This window comes from Ostrea edulis, chromosome 4 (assembly GCF_947568905.1).
Source record: "Ostrea edulis chromosome 4, xbOstEdul1.1, whole genome shotgun sequence".
NCBI classification, from domain to species: domain Eukaryota; kingdom Metazoa; phylum Mollusca; class Bivalvia; order Ostreida; family Ostreidae; genus Ostrea; species Ostrea edulis.
In genome coordinates this window covers 85181941-85199291 of record NC_079167.1, presented here as the reverse complement: position 1 = coordinate 85199291, position 17351 = coordinate 85181941, and the positions used below count along the sequence as shown (strand labels likewise).

At 37.5% G+C, this 17351-nt stretch overlaps 2 protein-coding genes across 2 annotated transcripts in view; both read right to left on the bottom strand.

The window, feature by feature from the left end:
- The window catches only part of LOC125667896 (GPI ethanolamine phosphate transferase 2-like), a 33471-nt gene extending 32078 nt beyond the window's left edge, over positions 1–1393 (bottom strand). The window contains exon 1 of the mRNA XM_056164048.1: positions 163–1393. The gene's annotated coding sequence lies outside the window, so the exon portion shown is untranslated. The remainder of the gene's footprint in view (positions 1–162) is intronic.
- A 139-nt stretch (positions 1394–1532) lies between these two features.
- LOC125667902 (ATPase ASNA1 homolog) overlaps positions 1533–17351 on the bottom strand; it is a 16560-nt gene continuing 741 nt past the window's right edge. The window contains exons 2-8 of the mRNA XM_048901581.2: positions 14395–14542; positions 14137–14191; positions 11903–11993; positions 10120–10270; positions 6771–6878; positions 2033–2233; positions 1533–1695 (exon numbers count right to left, since the gene is read on the bottom strand). Of these exons, the coding sequence (XP_048757538.1) occupies positions 1573–1695; positions 2033–2233; positions 6771–6878; positions 10120–10270; positions 11903–11993; positions 14137–14191; positions 14395–14542 (877 nt within the window). The 3' untranslated portion in view covers positions 1533–1572. The remainder of the gene's footprint in view (positions 1696–2032; positions 2234–6770; positions 6879–10119; positions 10271–11902; positions 11994–14136; positions 14192–14394; positions 14543–17351) is intronic.

Here is a 17351-nt window from a genome sequence, read left to right as displayed (position 1 = left end):
TCATCAGTATGGGCACTTTTGGGGGCATTTTTGTTTTAAGAACATAATTTTTTTATATTGCTGTTGAATGTTAAAATTTACCTTAGAAATGCAGAATAGGAAAATTATTCTTGATTCCATAGCCCTTGGGGCTAGTGCATGATACTTTTAACTACTACTTACCGGGGTAGGTGACCGATATGGCTTGTGGGCCTCTTTTAAGTATGTCTTATCATCATCAGTTGTGCATTTGTCTGTAAATAATTGGTATATGCACTAAAAACATAAACATATAAAGTAAAGACTAGCCCTCACTGTGGATAAAAATAATTCTAATGTTTTCAGGTATTGTATCGCGTGTAATTTAAGTGTTAATATGCCTTCTCCCGCTGTTGCAACAGTAACCTTCATAACAGTACTGTGTTGAATGCAAGTTGATGAAACAGTAAAAATGTAAGATAAGAACTCCTAAGTTGACTAGTGATTGATACAAGTCTGTTACAGTGTGCATGCATACACAGCAAATCCAAGTCCCCACCACCCTTTGAAAATATGCAACATGTATCATAGGCATTTGATGCTCTGGTTTTTTTTTTCTCTCTTCTTTTTTTGTTTTATTTTATAGTGATGCTCCGTTTTTTTTATTTTATAGATTACTAGTGTAGCAGGAAATATACTAGAAATAAGGTTCACAACACTTCACTATTTTATTATCAGTACAACAATGAATACACACTCCTAAGGCCTATTATGTAAAACAAACTTTTAGCAGGAAAATCCATAAAACCAGATAATAATATCGATTATCTAAAATGGAAAAAAGGACAAAGACAATGGGACAAAACACAGATAGACATAAGGGATTTCCATATGAAAAACTAGCAAGACAAACGACCTCACTTCTCAAAAATGTCTGCTGCATGGCTTTAAATAGGATTTTGAACATAAGAAAACTATTGGCCAAAAGATAATGTGGGTGTTACCAAATAAAACAAGTGAATACTGTAAAAGTGGTTATTTACACATAATAGAAATTGACACTAATTATGCTGTCACCCCCCACGTGTATAGTTATAAATATTTGATATAAATTTATATATTATATTCAGTTACTGAATATCCCCCCCCCTCCCCCCCCGCATAATGTTGGACATGGAAAAACACATACTTAACCCCCTGCATAAATAACCACCTTCACAGTAATTTAAATAGAGATTGAAATTTGAAACACATTAAATAAAGTGAAAGGAAAACTGAATTTTCCACACTTGCAGCAAGATATAAAAAAATATATAATCATAACCTGTAGTCTAGGATTTCCTTTCTTGATATAAATATGGAGTGCTTTATTTACTATGTTTGTAATCACTGAATGTTGCCTTCAAGAGTGACCTGTTGTAAATCGGAGGAAAATATACTGTAGCCTAACTAGAATTTCATTTGTTTAAAAGAAAAAAATTTATTCTGGCAAAGACATGATCATTAATATAATGTTACTCCTATCTGGCTATCTAGTGTGAGTCCTGTTTTGATATAGATATGAGAACACTAAATAACAACATCTACTTTTTATTGAAATAAATAAACAAGGTGTCAACAATGGTTGTAGGGTTCTAGCAGGCATTTAGAGAAGTCCTTTATTTTCTCCACGCCCCTCACTTCATCTTCCTGTAGGGGAAGTTTGGTCACATTGAAATCTTCATATAAATCTGCAATCTGTAGAAAAAATGAAATCTTGCATTTAAAAATACTTATCACAGTCTATTGCAATGTAAATGTCAGATTATATACTAATTTTCATCTTCCCAACTTGACTTTAAAATTGAAACATCAAAAATAAAAAATATGTACTGGTCCTATATAGAACTTCAAATGCTTCCACAGAAATGTAAATAGTGAATCAACTCTATGCTAAGTATACTCAGTTATGCCATTGAAAAGTATAACTATTTTAATTAAAGCAAATTCTGAATCTAATAACACCACCCTTTGTCATTTTGTGTCTAATTTTGTAATACTCCCTTCAAGACAAGCAGGGAGTTTCATAAAATACCTGGTCCAAATACTTGGCTTGAATTCGGTGCCTGGCTTTACATAATTTACATGGCTCCTCCCCTTGTTTTAGGAACAGGAGTTGATTGACAACAATGTTGTGTGTGTCAATTCCATACTGTGTCAGCTCCTGAACCAGTCGTTCAGTCTCGTACAGGGATAAAAACTCCGCTATGCACACACAGATAAAGGTAGTTTGGTCCTGCAAACAGCAGAGTTATATTGGCTTAAGAATTTTATTTGTACATATACTGTATACAGGTTTAATTCTATTCCGTTTCCTTTTTCTAGACAGTTCCAATTTGCTGCATTGTCTATCCTCTGTCATTAAAAATAAACAGCAAATCATAGGTTGTTGACTGAACAATTAGTATCATAAAGATAGAGTAAAATCATGTCCTGTCAGGAAAACAATGATAACGAGCAATCATTCCTCTCCTCCTGTGTTTTTCCTTTCCATCATTCACTCCTCTCCCCACTCATTCACTTCTCTCCTCACTCATCCCTCCCCTCCATCATTCACTTCTCTCCTCACTCATCCCTCCCCTCCATCATTCACTTCTCTCCTCACTCATCCCTCTCTCTCTCCATCATTCACTTCTCTCCTCACTCATTCCTCTCTCCATCATTCACTCCTCTCCTCACTCATTCCTCTCTCCATCATTCACTTTCTCTCCTCACTCATTCCTCTCTCCATCATTCACTTCTCTCCTCACTCAGTCCTCTCTCCATCATTCACTCCTCTCCTCACTCATCACTCTCCATCATTCACTTCTCTCCTCACTCATTCCTCTCTCTCCATCATTCACTCCTCTCCTCACTCTTTCCTCTCTCCATCATTCACTTCTCTCCTCACTCATCCCTCTCTCTCTCCATCATTCACTTCTCTCCTCACTCATTCCTCTCTCCATCATTCACTCCTCTCTTCACTCATTCCTCTCTCCATCATTCACTTCTCTCCTCACTCATCACTCTCTCCATCATTCACTCCTCTCCTCACTCATCCTCTCTCTCCATCATTCACTTCTCTCCTCACTCATTCCTCTCTTCATCATTCACTTCTCTCCTCACTCATTCCTCCCCTCCATCATTCACTTCCCTCCTCACTCATTCCTCTCTCCATCATTCACTTCTCTCCTCACTCATTCCTCCCCTCCATCATTCACTCCTCTCTCCATCATTCACTTCTCTCCTCACTCATCCCTCTCTCCATCATTCACTTCTCTCCTCACTCATTCCTCCCCTCCATCATTCACTCCTCTCCTCACTCATCACTCTCTCCATCATTCACTTCCCTCCTCACTCATCCCTCTCTCCATCATTTGCTTCCCTCCTCACTCATCACTCTCTCCATCATTCACTTCTCTCCTCACTCTCTCTCCATCATTCACTCCTCTCCTCACTCATTCCTCTCTTCATCATTCACTCCTCTCCTCACTCATTCCTCTCTCCATCATTCACTTCTCTCCTCACTCATTCCTCTCTCCATCATTCACTTCCCTCCTCACTCATCCCTCTCTCCATCATTCACTTCTCTCCTCACTCTCTCTCCATCATTCACTCCTCTCCTCATTCATCCCTCTTTCCATCATTCACTTCTCTCCTCACTCATTCCTCTCTCCACCATTCACTTCTCTCCTCACTCATCCCTTCCTCTCCATCATTCACTTCTCTCCTCACTCATCCCTCTCTCCATCATTCACTTCTCTCCTCACTCAGTCCTCTCTCCATCATTCACTCCTCTCCTCACTCATACCTCCCCTCCATCATTCACTCCTCTCTCCATCATTCACTCTCTCCTCACTCATTCCTCTCTCCATCATTCACTCCTCTCCTCACTCATCCCTCTCTCCATCATTCACTTCTCTCCTCACTCATTCCTCTCTCCATCATTCACTTCTCTCCTCACTCATCCCTCTCTCTCTCCATCATTCACTTCTCTCCTCACTCATTCCTCTCTCCATCATTCACTCCTCTCTTCACTCATTCCTCTCTCCATCATTCACTTCTCTCCTCACTCATCACTCTCTCCATCATTCACTCCTCTCCTCACTCATCCTCTCTCTCCATCATTCACTTCTCTCCTCACTCATTCCTCTCTTCATCATTCACTTCTCTCCTCACTCATTCCTCCCCTCCATCATTCACTTCCCTCCTCACTCATTCCTCTCTCCATCATTCACTTCTCTCCTCACTCATTCCTCCCCTCCATCATTCACTCCTCTCTCCATCATTCACTTCTCTCCTCACTCATCCCTCTCTCCATCATTCACTTCTCTCCTCACTCATTCCTCCCCTCCATCATTCACTCCTCTCCTCACTCATCACTCTCTCCATCATTCACTTCCCTCCTCACTCATCCCTCTCTCCATCATTTGCTTCCCTCCTCACTCATCACTCTCTCCATCATTCACTTCTCTCCTCACTCTCTCTCCATCATTCACTCCTCTCCTCACTCATTCCTCTCTTCATCATTCACTCCTCTCCTCACTCATTCCTCTCTCCATCATTCACTTCTCTCCTCACTCATTCCTCTCTCCATCATTCACTTCCCTCCTCACTCATCCCTCTCTCCATCATTCACTTCTCTCCTCACTCTCTCTCCATCATTCACTCCTCTCCTCATTCATCCCTCTTTCCATCATTCACTTCTCTCCTCACTCATTCCTCTCTCCACCATTCACTTCTCTCCTCACTCATCCCTTCCTCTCCATCATTCACTTCTCTCCTCACTCATCCCTCTCTCCATCATTCACTTCTCTCCTCACTCAGTCCTCTCTCCATCATTCACTCCTCTCCTCACTCATACCTCCCCTCCATCATTCACTCCTCTCTCCATCATTCACTCTCTCCTCACTCATTCCTCTCTCCATCATTCACTCCTCTCCTCACTCATCCCTCTCTCCATCATTCACTTCTCTCCTCACTCATCACTCTCTCCATCATTCACTCCTCTCCTCACTCATTCCTCTCTCCATCATTCACTTCTCTCCTCACTCATCCCTCTCTCCATCATTCACTTCTCTCCTCACTCATTCCTCCCCTCCATCATTCACTTCTCTCCTCACTCATCCCTCTCTCCATCATTCACTTCTCTCCTCACTCATCACTCTCTCCATCATTCACTTTTCTCCTCACTCATCCCTCTCTCCATCATTCACTTCTCTTCTCACTCATCCCTCTCTCCATCATTCACTCCTCTCCTCACTCATTCCTCCCCTCCATCATTCACTTCTCTCCTCACTCATTCCTCTCTCCATCATTCACTTCTCTCCTCACTCATTCCTCTCTCCATCATTCACTTCTCTCCTCACTCATTCCTCTTTCCATCATTCTCTTCTCTCCTCACTCATCCCTCTCTCCATCATTCACTTCTCTCCTCACTCATCACTCTCTCCATCATTCACTTCTCTCCTCACTCATTCCTCTCTCCATCATTCACTTCTCTCCTCACTCATTCCTCTCTCCATCATTCACTTCTCTCCTCACTCATTCCTCTTTCCATCATTCTCTTCTCTCCTCACTCATCCCTCTCTCCATCATTCACTTCTCTCCTCACTCATCACTCTCTCCATCATTCACTCCTCTCCTCACTCATCCCTCCCTCCATCATTCACTCCTCTCCTCACTCATTCACTTCTCTCCTCACTCATCCCTCTCCTCACTCATCCCTCTCTCCATCATTCACTCCTCTCCTCACTCATTCCTCTCTCCATCATTCACTTCTCTCCTCACTCATTCCTCTCTCCATCATTCACTTCTCTCCTCACTCATTCCTCTTTCCATCATTCTCTTCTCTCCTCACTCATCCCTCTCTCCATCATTCACTTCTCTCCTCACTCATCACTCTCTCCATCATTCACTCCTCTCCTCACTCATCCCTCCCTCCATCATTCACTCCTCTCCTCACTCATTCACTTCTCTCCTCACTCATCCCTCTCCTCACTCATTCCTCTCTCTCCATCATTCACTCCTCTCCTCACTCATCCCTCTCTCCATCATTCACTCCTCTCCTCACTCATCCCTCTCTCCATCATTCACTTCTCTTCTCACTCATTCCTCTCTCCATCATTCACTTCTCTCCTCACTCATCACTCTCTCCATCATTCACTCCTCTCCTCACTCATCCCTCTCTCCATCATTCACTCCTCTCCTCACTCATTCACTCCTCTCCTCACTCATCCCTCTCTCCATCATTCACTTCTCTCCTCACTCATTTCTCCCCTCCATCATTCACTTCTCTCCTCACTCACCCACTCTGTCCCCCACTCATCCACTCTGTCCCTCACTCATCCACTCTGTCCCCCACTCATCCACTCTGTCCCCCACTCATCCACTCTGTCCCTCACTCATCCACTCTGTCTCCCACTCATCCACTCTGTCCCCCACTCATCTACTCCATCACTCAGTCATCCACTCCATTATTCAGTCATTTACTCTTCCTTCTCCTCACTCATTCCTCCCTTGCTTCTTTCCTCACTCCCTTACTTGTTCCTTCCCTACCTTATCCCTTACCTCACTCATTCCACTCCTCTCTTATTTATTTCTCCCTCATTCATTTCTCTCCTCATTCATTCCTCCCTTCTTTCCCTCTAAATCATTATGGTATGTTACTTTGCATTGTGGTTGGATAATAAAGCTGAACATAATGTAAAGCCACAACCTAGATATTCTTCATATGTAAGTGTGTAATGCCATGGATAGGAGTTTGTTTTAGAATGTAACAGAGGAAGACTTACCGCATTTTTAAATTGTTCATTAACTTGTCTAATTGTGGCCATCATATCATCTAGTTTTGTGGACATCATGTCTGCGTTCACATCCTGCATCCCAAGGACTCCTGCCATCTGTAAAACATAGTAAAAGTAGTAAAGCTTTGTAAAATATAGTAAGAAAATTGTAAAATATAGTAAAATAAAGATTGAAAAATATAGTAAAAAACTTTGTAAAATATAGTAAAAAATAGAAAAAACATCATAAAATATAGTAAAGCATTATAAAACATCATAAAAGATAGTAAAAAATTAGTACATTATCGTATTAAAAACATAGTAAAATTTAGTAAAACATCATAAAAAATAGTAAGAAAAAATTAAATATCGAAAAAGACTGTAAAAAATAGTAAAGCTTTTAACATAATATTGATTGTTATATCAAATGGGTGTCTTCCCAATTAGCTAAAATTCTGAAATCTGTACAGGCGACTGGTTTTAGCTAGACAGGAATGGTGCACAGGTAAGGGTGTCAAAGAACAAAGGAAAATAATTACAGGTACCTACCGTATATACTCGCCTATAAGTCGGATTTTTGGGAGTCAATTTTTGGTCCAAAACTCTATGTCCGACTTATAGGCGCATCCTAAGAAGATTAGTATTTTTCTGGGCGGCGTAATGTAGTGTTTTTTAAACAACTCAAACGATTATCATGGACTACCACACAAATGATTATTGTTCACAAATACTAGACATATTGCATTGTTTATGTATTTTAAAATTATGTATAAAGTACAAGTATTTACATATTTTTATCTAGTTAAAAATTATTTACATACCGGTAACTAATACTTTCAATTCAACTAATCTATCGTTTATCTGTAAAATTGAATTACAAACCCGATTTAATATTGAAATATTCATATGCAAATATATTTCATAAAAGATTGAATATTGTTAACAGATGATTTAGCTCATCATTCTTGATACAATGAATTATACCAGAATCCCACAATACCAGTTTTCGTGAGGTGCGTGCCACTAAGTAAACACGGTGTCAGGTACTGATAATTAGGAGACCATAATTGCTTAGATAAGGAAGATATAGTCCAAACACAAATCCATGGCATAAACCTATAATTTTGACCTTGAGATCAAAGGTCAAGGTCATAAAGAGGTCATGAATGTACATGACACATCGTCTCATGGTGATACACTCATGTGTCAAATATGGTATGCCTATGTCAAAGAACAAAGAAGTTATGGCCCGGACACAAATCCATTGTAAAAAACCTTTACTTTTGACCTTGAGGTCAAGGTCATATGGAGGTCATGAAGGTACATGACACATCGTCTCATGGTGATACATTCATGTGTCAAATATGGTATGCCTATGTCAAAGAACAAAGAAGTTATGGCCCGGACACGAATCCATTGTAAAAAACCTTTAATTTTGACCTTGAGGTCAAGGTCATATGGAGGTCATGAAGGTACATGACACATCGTCTCATGGTGATACACTCATGTGTCAAATATGGTATGCCTATGTCAAAGAACAAAGAAGTTATGGCCCGGACACGAATCCATTGTAAAAAACCTTTAATTTTGACCTTGAGGTCAAGGGTCAAGGTCATATAGAGGTCATGAAGGTACTTGACACATCGTCTCATGGTGATCTACCTGTGTGCCAAATATGGTATGCCTAAGTCAAAGAACAAAGAAGTTATGGCCCGGACACGAATCTGCACAGACAGACAGACGGACAGACAGACAGACAGACAGAGTGATTCCTATATACCCCCCAGAACTTCGTTCGGGGGGTATAATTACAGGTAGTTAGTCTATAACAGACTATACCCAGGGACCACTCTGGTGTGAAAATCACAGTTTTAGCTAAGTAGGAATAACAATTTCAGAATTTTAGCTAAGTAAGAATGAATCATTTAATGTAAAGTTGATTGTATATTACATTTAATGTAGATTGTATGTTACATTTAGCATAATGTTGATTGTATACAAGAAATAAGGTATCATTTTAAAATATTTATCGGGATATAAATATGGGTTGGTCACGTGATCAAATTCCATAAAGCCCAAAGGGCTTTATGGAAAATTTGATCATGTACCAACCCGTATTTATATACCGATAAATATTTTAAAATGATACCTTATTACTTATATTTACATTTTTGGTCGGTAACATTGCTGAATTGTGTGAACAACACGTTTCCATACATTTCAAATTGTTGACGTCCTCAACGAAGCATCATAGATGTTCAAAATGACGACAACACAAAACAAAGTTCCATAAAATGAATAACTGTTTTAATTATTAAGACACTAGAAAGCAAGTATATCAACTTATACTTATACATTAACTCGGGAGTATATAATGGAAAACTCTTCCATATGTCTAATTTTAGGGGGTGGGGGGGAATTATGATTTAAACGGGGGTGCGCAATGTTACACTTACAGTTGTGATGCGCTTTCACTTTTGAAAAGTGAAGACGTTGAAGACCGACTTTGAAAGATATTCTGTGGATATTACGGAGTTAACAGAAGACTGAGATGGAGGAACATGAAGAACAGGGCGGCAGTCGTCAGGTGTAGGCAAATCATTTATAGACAGGAGAGAGGACTCAGCTCAGATGAATCTCTGGAAAGAACTGAACATCGCAGAGAATGTGGAACTGTACGAAGGTAAGGGACGGTTTGGATTTGGATATGTAATTGTTGACAAACATGAGCTCACTGAACGCTTCTTTTGACTCGATAAATTTCTGTAATAGGTTTTTAATGATGCCTCGCTTCGATGTCCCGACGTAAACTTGGAAACCGACATCAATCACCTATGAAAGCAGTGTGGTGTGTAGGTCTTAATGCACTTTGACAACTTATCGGCCATACATCCTGTGAATGACCTTTTTGCAAAAGCCTAATGTCATCGTCTAGCAGTAGGTACAATTCCGCATCACCGATGACCAGGGTGAAGTTGTAGCAGACGAAATTTTAGACATACAATAGTAAAATATTGTTTACAGAAATGCTTTTATAAATTATGGATGAAAGTCCACTGCTTGGAATACAAATAAAACCGTAAATACATTTTGTGATGTTGATTTCATCTATTGATAGATTTCTGTAGTAAGTGAGAGCAATTGCTAGATGTGTATTGCCTTAGTAAAAGTAGTACCTGTTCCCTACTTTTAACAAATGTTCATACGCACAGCCGTGACCTCTGTTGACCCCGTAGTGGATTTATGCAGGGATAAATACGTATTGCTCGTAATAGTGTTATGTAGGAGAAAACAGTTGCAAATGTAAATATATCACATTTAACATCATTTATAAAAAGAGGAACAATACACTACTGACCTGGGATACAAATGGTCCAATTCTGTTTTTCAGTCTCAGGATTTTACCCAGACCTTTCTCTATGACGGAGGGAAATGATAACAACCTAAGGGTGTGACCTGTGGGGGCCGTATCAAAAACCACACAGGAAAAGTTCATGCCATTCACCAGTCTAAAAAGAAGAAATGTACAATTAAAGTACCTCAGTCAAATCCTTTCATCATATGATTCTATCATAGTCTACTTGCCAAACAATTTCTTCATAAAAAGTTACTTACCATAACAATAAGTTAGTATATTGCCCTCTTGTAGGTATGCATATTTTTATCAGATGAAGTGCAAGATGGACAGGACAGAATGATTTATTGAATGTATAAAACGTTTAACATATAAAACTGATACAAACCCATCCGCCCCTTCCCTCCACCCCCCCCCCCCCAACCAATCTGTTAATCAGCATATACAACAAGCATAGCAATCCTACCATCTGCAGCTCAAGTTGTTCATGTAATATTCTGTGTGAAGAATCTTACATCAATTTCTACATCCACAGTTTACATATAATCATGAAAACAAAACTGGAAAATAAAACTCATTTCATCTTTTTTTCAGTATTAAATTAATATGGACATAACACAATAAAAAAAAAATATTAAAAGATGACTAGACAAATCAAGTTCAGTCAACCGTGAACTAAGTCTTACAGTTTTTGTTAGAATAAGTCAACCATAAAGAAAGTGAAACTTACTCCGTATCTACTCATTAGACTTTCAGTTTCCTAGATTATCACAGTACAGAAAAATCTGGAAAACTACATTTAGCACAAAGTTCCATAAAGTTTGTTAAAATCAGCCAACTGTGAAAACACTTTATATTAAATCTTGATCTGTAGAGATACATTAGTATATCACATTCCAAATTTAAGCTTCCTAAATCGGAGCATGAAAAAAAAAAAATCCAGAAAACGAGAATGAAAGAAGTTCAGTCAATCATGGAACTAAGTCTTACAATTTTTGTTGGAGTATGTCAACTGTAAAAAAAAAAAAAAAATTAAATTCGATCTGTATTTAAATTTCAGCTTCCTAAATCAAAGCTTGATGAAAAAAAGTCCAGAAAACTAAGCTGTGACAGACAGACAGACATGAACGGACAGACAGGTGGAGTAATAATAATAATAGCCTTTATTTATCCAGGATAACACGAATTAGCATACAGCTAGTTTCCATTGTGGTCCTGGAAATGGCGTGTAAAACTACACTGTTTGGCTTTGCAGGTAGAGGACTAATAACTAAATCAATATTTCTGTGTGATTGTAACTTCAGCTGTTTCATGAACAAGTCTGCATAGTCCAGGTCGCTTTGTGTCTCAGTGCAATGAAATGTCACTAATCCTGTTACTGTACCACTTCCATGGAATTGTCAAATTCTACTGTCCACCTTGCATGTACAACAGATATTTACGTGCTTCACATTTCTAATGTCAACAAATTAAACATGTGGAATTCTTTTTCCTTCACATTTCTGATGTCTACAAATTAAACATGTGAAATTCTTTTTCCTTCACATTTCTGATGACATTCAATTAAACTTATGAAATTCTTTTTCCTTCACATTTCTGATGATGACAATAAATTAAACATGTGAAAATCTTTCCGCTTCACATCTCTGATGACAATAAATTAAACATGTGAAATTGTCCCATGGTTCTGGAGAAGTTAGAAAATGTGAAAGTAAACAATGACGATGACAAATTTGATCAGAGGAGCTCACTTGAGTCTATGGCTCAGTGAGCAAAAAATACATACTTCATGACTTCTGCAAAGCTCATGGCTTCATCAATTCCTGGGAAAGCACTGAGCAGCTCCGAAACCACTGCTTTCCCCATACTCATCATGTCTACAAAAGTGAAAACATTACTGTAAGAGCTACGTAAACACTCATCTGATCTATAAAACCAAGTGAAAACATTACTGTAAGAGCTACGTAAACACTCATCTGATCTATAAAACCAAGTGAAAACATTACTGTAAGAGCTACGTAAACACTCATCTGATCTACAAAACCAAGTAAAAACATTACTGTAAGAGCTACGTAAACACTCATCTGATCTATAAAACCAAGTAAAAACATTACTGTAAGAGCTACGTAAACACTCATCTGATCTACAAAACCAAGTAAAAACATTACTGGAAGAGCTACGTAAACACTCATCTGATCTACAAAACCAAGTGAAAACATTACTGTAAGAGCTACAGGTAACTCTCAATAACTCGAAGTTCAAAGGACCTTGATAAAACTATGAGAGATCGAGAGTTCAAGAGATAGAAATTCGGAAATTGAACGTCCGGCCATATGGTTTAAATTTAATGTTGCTCTACACAAAGCAAAAATTCTAACAAATGAGTAAACGATACACAAAAAACAAACTCAAACAAGAGGACCATGGGCCACATCGCTCACCTGAGTCACCTTGGTTCATATTTAAAGATTTTTCCTATTCGCATGTAAAACTTTGATCACTACTGTGGCCCCAACCTACTCCCGGGGGCCATAATTTTTACAAAATTGAATTTGCACTATGTCATGAAGCTTTCATGTAAATGTAAACTTCCCTGGCCAGTGATTTTTAGAAAGAAGATTTTTAATGATTTTCCCTATATATTTGTATGTAAAATTTTGACCCCCTACTGTGACCATGATTTTTACAAACTTCAATCTGCACTACGCAACTAGGTTAAGGGTTTCCATAGTAAAATACACAATAATCATGGGGTGAAAATGCACCTCAAATTCACAGGTATCATTACACTTGTTACGGTTAAACACCAAAACGATACTACCAATATATTGACTGTGACTGAGCTACCGTAAATTCCCCTCATGGTAATTTCCCGTGACGTCAGTTGAATATTACATAACACTTTATTTTTGGAAAACAGCAAGAGGCCCTACATGTGAACAAAAGTTCAGGTTCATGCGTGTAACAAGCTGAATTTTTACTCATACACTCAGAAAAAAATAAAAATCTGTAAACATGAAAAGTAAACATGCTATAATTTAATAACATATCAACAGTCATCAGCGAATTACCGGGGTTGTCCACATTCTTATATATACAAGACAGAAATTGCTCCCCACACTTTTCAAACACATAAAAATATCTAGATTATATATCAGAAAAATTCATATTGTTTTTTATAGCAGATGAACCTGAACTTTGCCACTGTTTCTGTAGTATGAGATTATTTATGTACATGAGGAAATTTTTAAACGTATCAGTCATTCAGATTAGGGGTGATTTCAAAGTCACAATACAATATGAATATCACCTTCGTGCATACTATATATCAAAAATGGAGAATGATTGGATATCATAAAGGAATAATATAAATAATCATTTGACAAGATATGTTTTCACGTATACAGCTTATCACTCGATAACAGTAGTAAATAACGACAAAATATCATGACGCTTTCCCCACGATACAACTATCAGAACATGTACGCTGTGACGTACTTTTTCATCGTGATGTCATATGATGCGAAGTGCACAGAGGTACATTTATAACAGCACTGTGATTTTTCTCGGATAGCCTTAACTGAGCTGCATATGTCAGGAAGCTTTTGTACAAATGTAAACTTCTTTAGCCTATTGGTTCTTAAGGAGAAAATTTTAAAGATTTTTTTCTATTTATTAGTTATGCAAAACTTTGATCCCCTATTGTGGCCCCATCCTAACCCCAGGGGCCATGATTTTTACAAACTTCAATCTGCACTACTTCAGGAAGTTCTCATGTAAATCTCAGCTCTTCTGAGAATTGGAATTGGCCCAGTGGTTCAGGAGAAGAAGTAAAAAATGTGAAAAGTTTACAGACGGACAGATGACAAACAGGCGATCAGAAAAGGTCCCTTGAGCTTTCAGCTCAGGTGAGCTAAAAACTCATCCGATCTTTAAAACTAAGTAAAAACATTTCAGATAATATCTAACAGTCATCACTATAAAATTCACTCAGTGCATTTCATATCTTACTTAACATACCTTGCTCAAAATACTCATCTGGCAACTCTGAAATTCCAAGATTGGGGTCTATTTCCTGAAAGTAATTGAAAAGTGTTTTACATAAAATTTAGATAAAAACTGAATAAATACAAGTTGTAATCAGACTATTACATCATCATTTAGATCAATGACCAGAGAGCTCAGTAGTCAGAGCACCTGACCGGATATTCAGGGGTCCCAGGTTCAAATCCCAGTCTGGTCTGTTGCATGTTTATAACTTTGTGCTGTATTACCTACCATGGCATACAAGTTTTTGAAACCTTTCACAAGAGAAGGTATTTTTGAAAACTTCTGGCTGAAGGCATCAGAGATGTTATGTGCTGGATCGGTTGAAATTATGAGAACACTTTCACGGACTTTAGCTAACTGTGTGGCTAAGCAGCAACTGCAAAAGAATGATGCTTGTATCAAGTCAATGAAAAAGAGTAAAAAAATCAACAGTTATATCCACTAATGGGTCAAAAGTATTACAGTGACTGAGATTCTAAGACATGCACATGTTCTAAATCTAATGTTAGTAACTGGAAAATTGTAGCCTCAGGTCTTTTGATACTTGTGACAGTGATGTAGAATGTGAAGTCCTGTAGGAGTAAACATTCCAATATATAGAAAAGCTTCAGGACAGCTGGCAGTCTTGAAAAAGAAAAGGATACCCTCAGACAAAAGAGGACGGAATAAAAATGTTCAACACTTATTCTTTCTGTCTCATCAGATGACATTTTTGTAGCAACTGTAATACCTCCAAAATTGAAAAGATTTCTGAGAGGGAACAATGCTTTGTTGCTGAGGATTGCAAGTCGCCCATTAATTCTGGAACATAAACCAATTCCAAACTTTTAAACATCACTAGAATTCAAATTATTGTTAGTGAAGCACATAAAGTATTAAACAAAAATTCAACTTCTTATCTACATGATCTTCATTACAATGATTCTTGGAGACAGACAGTTTAACTTAAGACTACATGGTATGATTTAGAATCATTGTGGTATGTGACCTCCTATTCTTAGAACAGTTTACAAAATAATCTTAAACAAGTTGATTCCTTTAGATATTACTGAAAGCCTATCCAGTTATGGAAAGGCCCTATATACAAGTGTTGTGTTTCCCAACTTTAATATGCTTTTTATGTGCTTTTCTGAATTTCATGTTTTATTTTGTGTTTTTGTAATTGGTTTTTTTTAAATAGGTAATTGTATATTTCTACATCAACCTCTAACTTTTATACCAATAACTAAATTCAGCTTACGTTTGATCTTATTGTCTTTTGTGCATGTTACATCTCATTTATGTTTGTCTATAAATTCTAACAATGTCTGTTTTTGCTTAAATTGTCTCTATTATCATGCTGTAAAATCTTCTTGTACAGTATGTTTATACATTTATTATTTATTCCCTGTTTTGAGTCTTATCAAATTTTATTCGATTTTAATTACCATTTAAGGCATTTACTGTGGGTGGAAATTTTTGCAATTCAATCCCTATATGGTGGCAAATTATATCCTACCTTTCCAATTTCTGTGGTTGCATTATGTCTATTTATACCCTAATCTTATATATGTATATTTATGTATGCATCTTGCAATTGTCTATATAATTGTATTTATGTATATGATATCCAATAAAGAATCAGAATCTGTCACCTCCTGTGTTTTAACAACAGTTAATACAATGTGAAATCTGCAAAACTGATTCAATTACAAATTAGACTTGGTTTATTATTCAATTGTTTTAATGAGACTATTGCTTCCTCTGTGTATATAGATCAGTGGGTTGCATGGCTGTCTTTGCTGCAGGGTGCTATACCTGTAAAAATAAGCCCCACCCCTTACCCAAGGTTTTCCCCTGAAACAAAATTCTTGGCCTTTAAAATTTAAGATTCTGCATCTTTATTTGGATTCCAAATTTCATTTGGATGGAATTGAATAGTAAAGTCAGCGGAGTTCAACAAGGATGACACAGCTGCAACCTATAAAGGTTAATTAATACACATTTTGTCATGGATGACATTTTGAATGTCCGTATCATGATGAATATCACATTGTATACTCAAGCCTTGTCAATGTTGATCCCTGATTCAATGGCACATGCTGCTTGTTCAAATTAATTTTGATTACGTACAGATATATGGAAGGAATGATGTCCGTACCCAGCAGGAATACCGATGTTGTAGTTGTTTTATGAGTGTGCCTATGGTTATGCTTTAACCAACATAGTTGACATATATGATCTCTTTTAAATAGAAATAAAGTATATCATATAATACCGAGCGAAGCTCGGACGGGCCAAAGGCCCGTCCGCGAAGCAAGGCTCTAAAGGTAACACGTATGCAAAAGAAAAAAGTCAAAATCAGCAAAAGAAAGAGATAATCTCTATATACGTTCACTGAAATTTTCGTGATCCATATGGGCGCCGCCATTAATTTTTTTATTACCTGTTTCAACAGTTATTCGTGTTTTATTTTGAATGCCAATGATAGAAGACTCTGACGTGCAATTCGTAATTTAAACACTCAGTTTGTTCAAAGTGAATAGTATAATTATCATTATAACAGGTTTTAGCAAATAATTACATATAAATCCGTAATACGACTAAATAGATGAACGAGTTCATGAGTTTCTATGAATAAAAATATACGATAAAATTACGGTTACTTTTTTACCATTTTGATTTTATTGATTAATTTTGTTTAGTTTTATAACGGCCTTTTCCATTGCATACGGAATGTATTATTGCTTGCTTTGAAAAAGAGAAAAAAGTCGAGGCTAAATGTGACGTCACAATGCACAGTTGACGTCACCTTGCGTTTTATTCCCCGCGTTCAATGAATAGGTGTATCCTGTAAAACTGTTCTCCCCATATAAAACCCTTGAATATTGAGATCTTACAGGGTTTTTAGCGCAAGGAAAATTTCATTAAAAATATATATTTTTAAATGAATCATCATCTACCGTACTTAACGGAATTATGATTACCACTTGGGACACTCCAATGACCATTACATGCTTCGCTCGGTCCAACGGTCACACCATATACATATTATCCTATATTATGCAAGTCAAAGATGAATTAGATACAGCAGGTAGATCTAAATTAATAGAGGGCGAAGCCCTCTCACGGCCCGAAGGGCCGTGAGAGCGGAGCTCTCCCTATAGGTAACACGTATATACATGTTTAAAAGGAAAATATAGGAA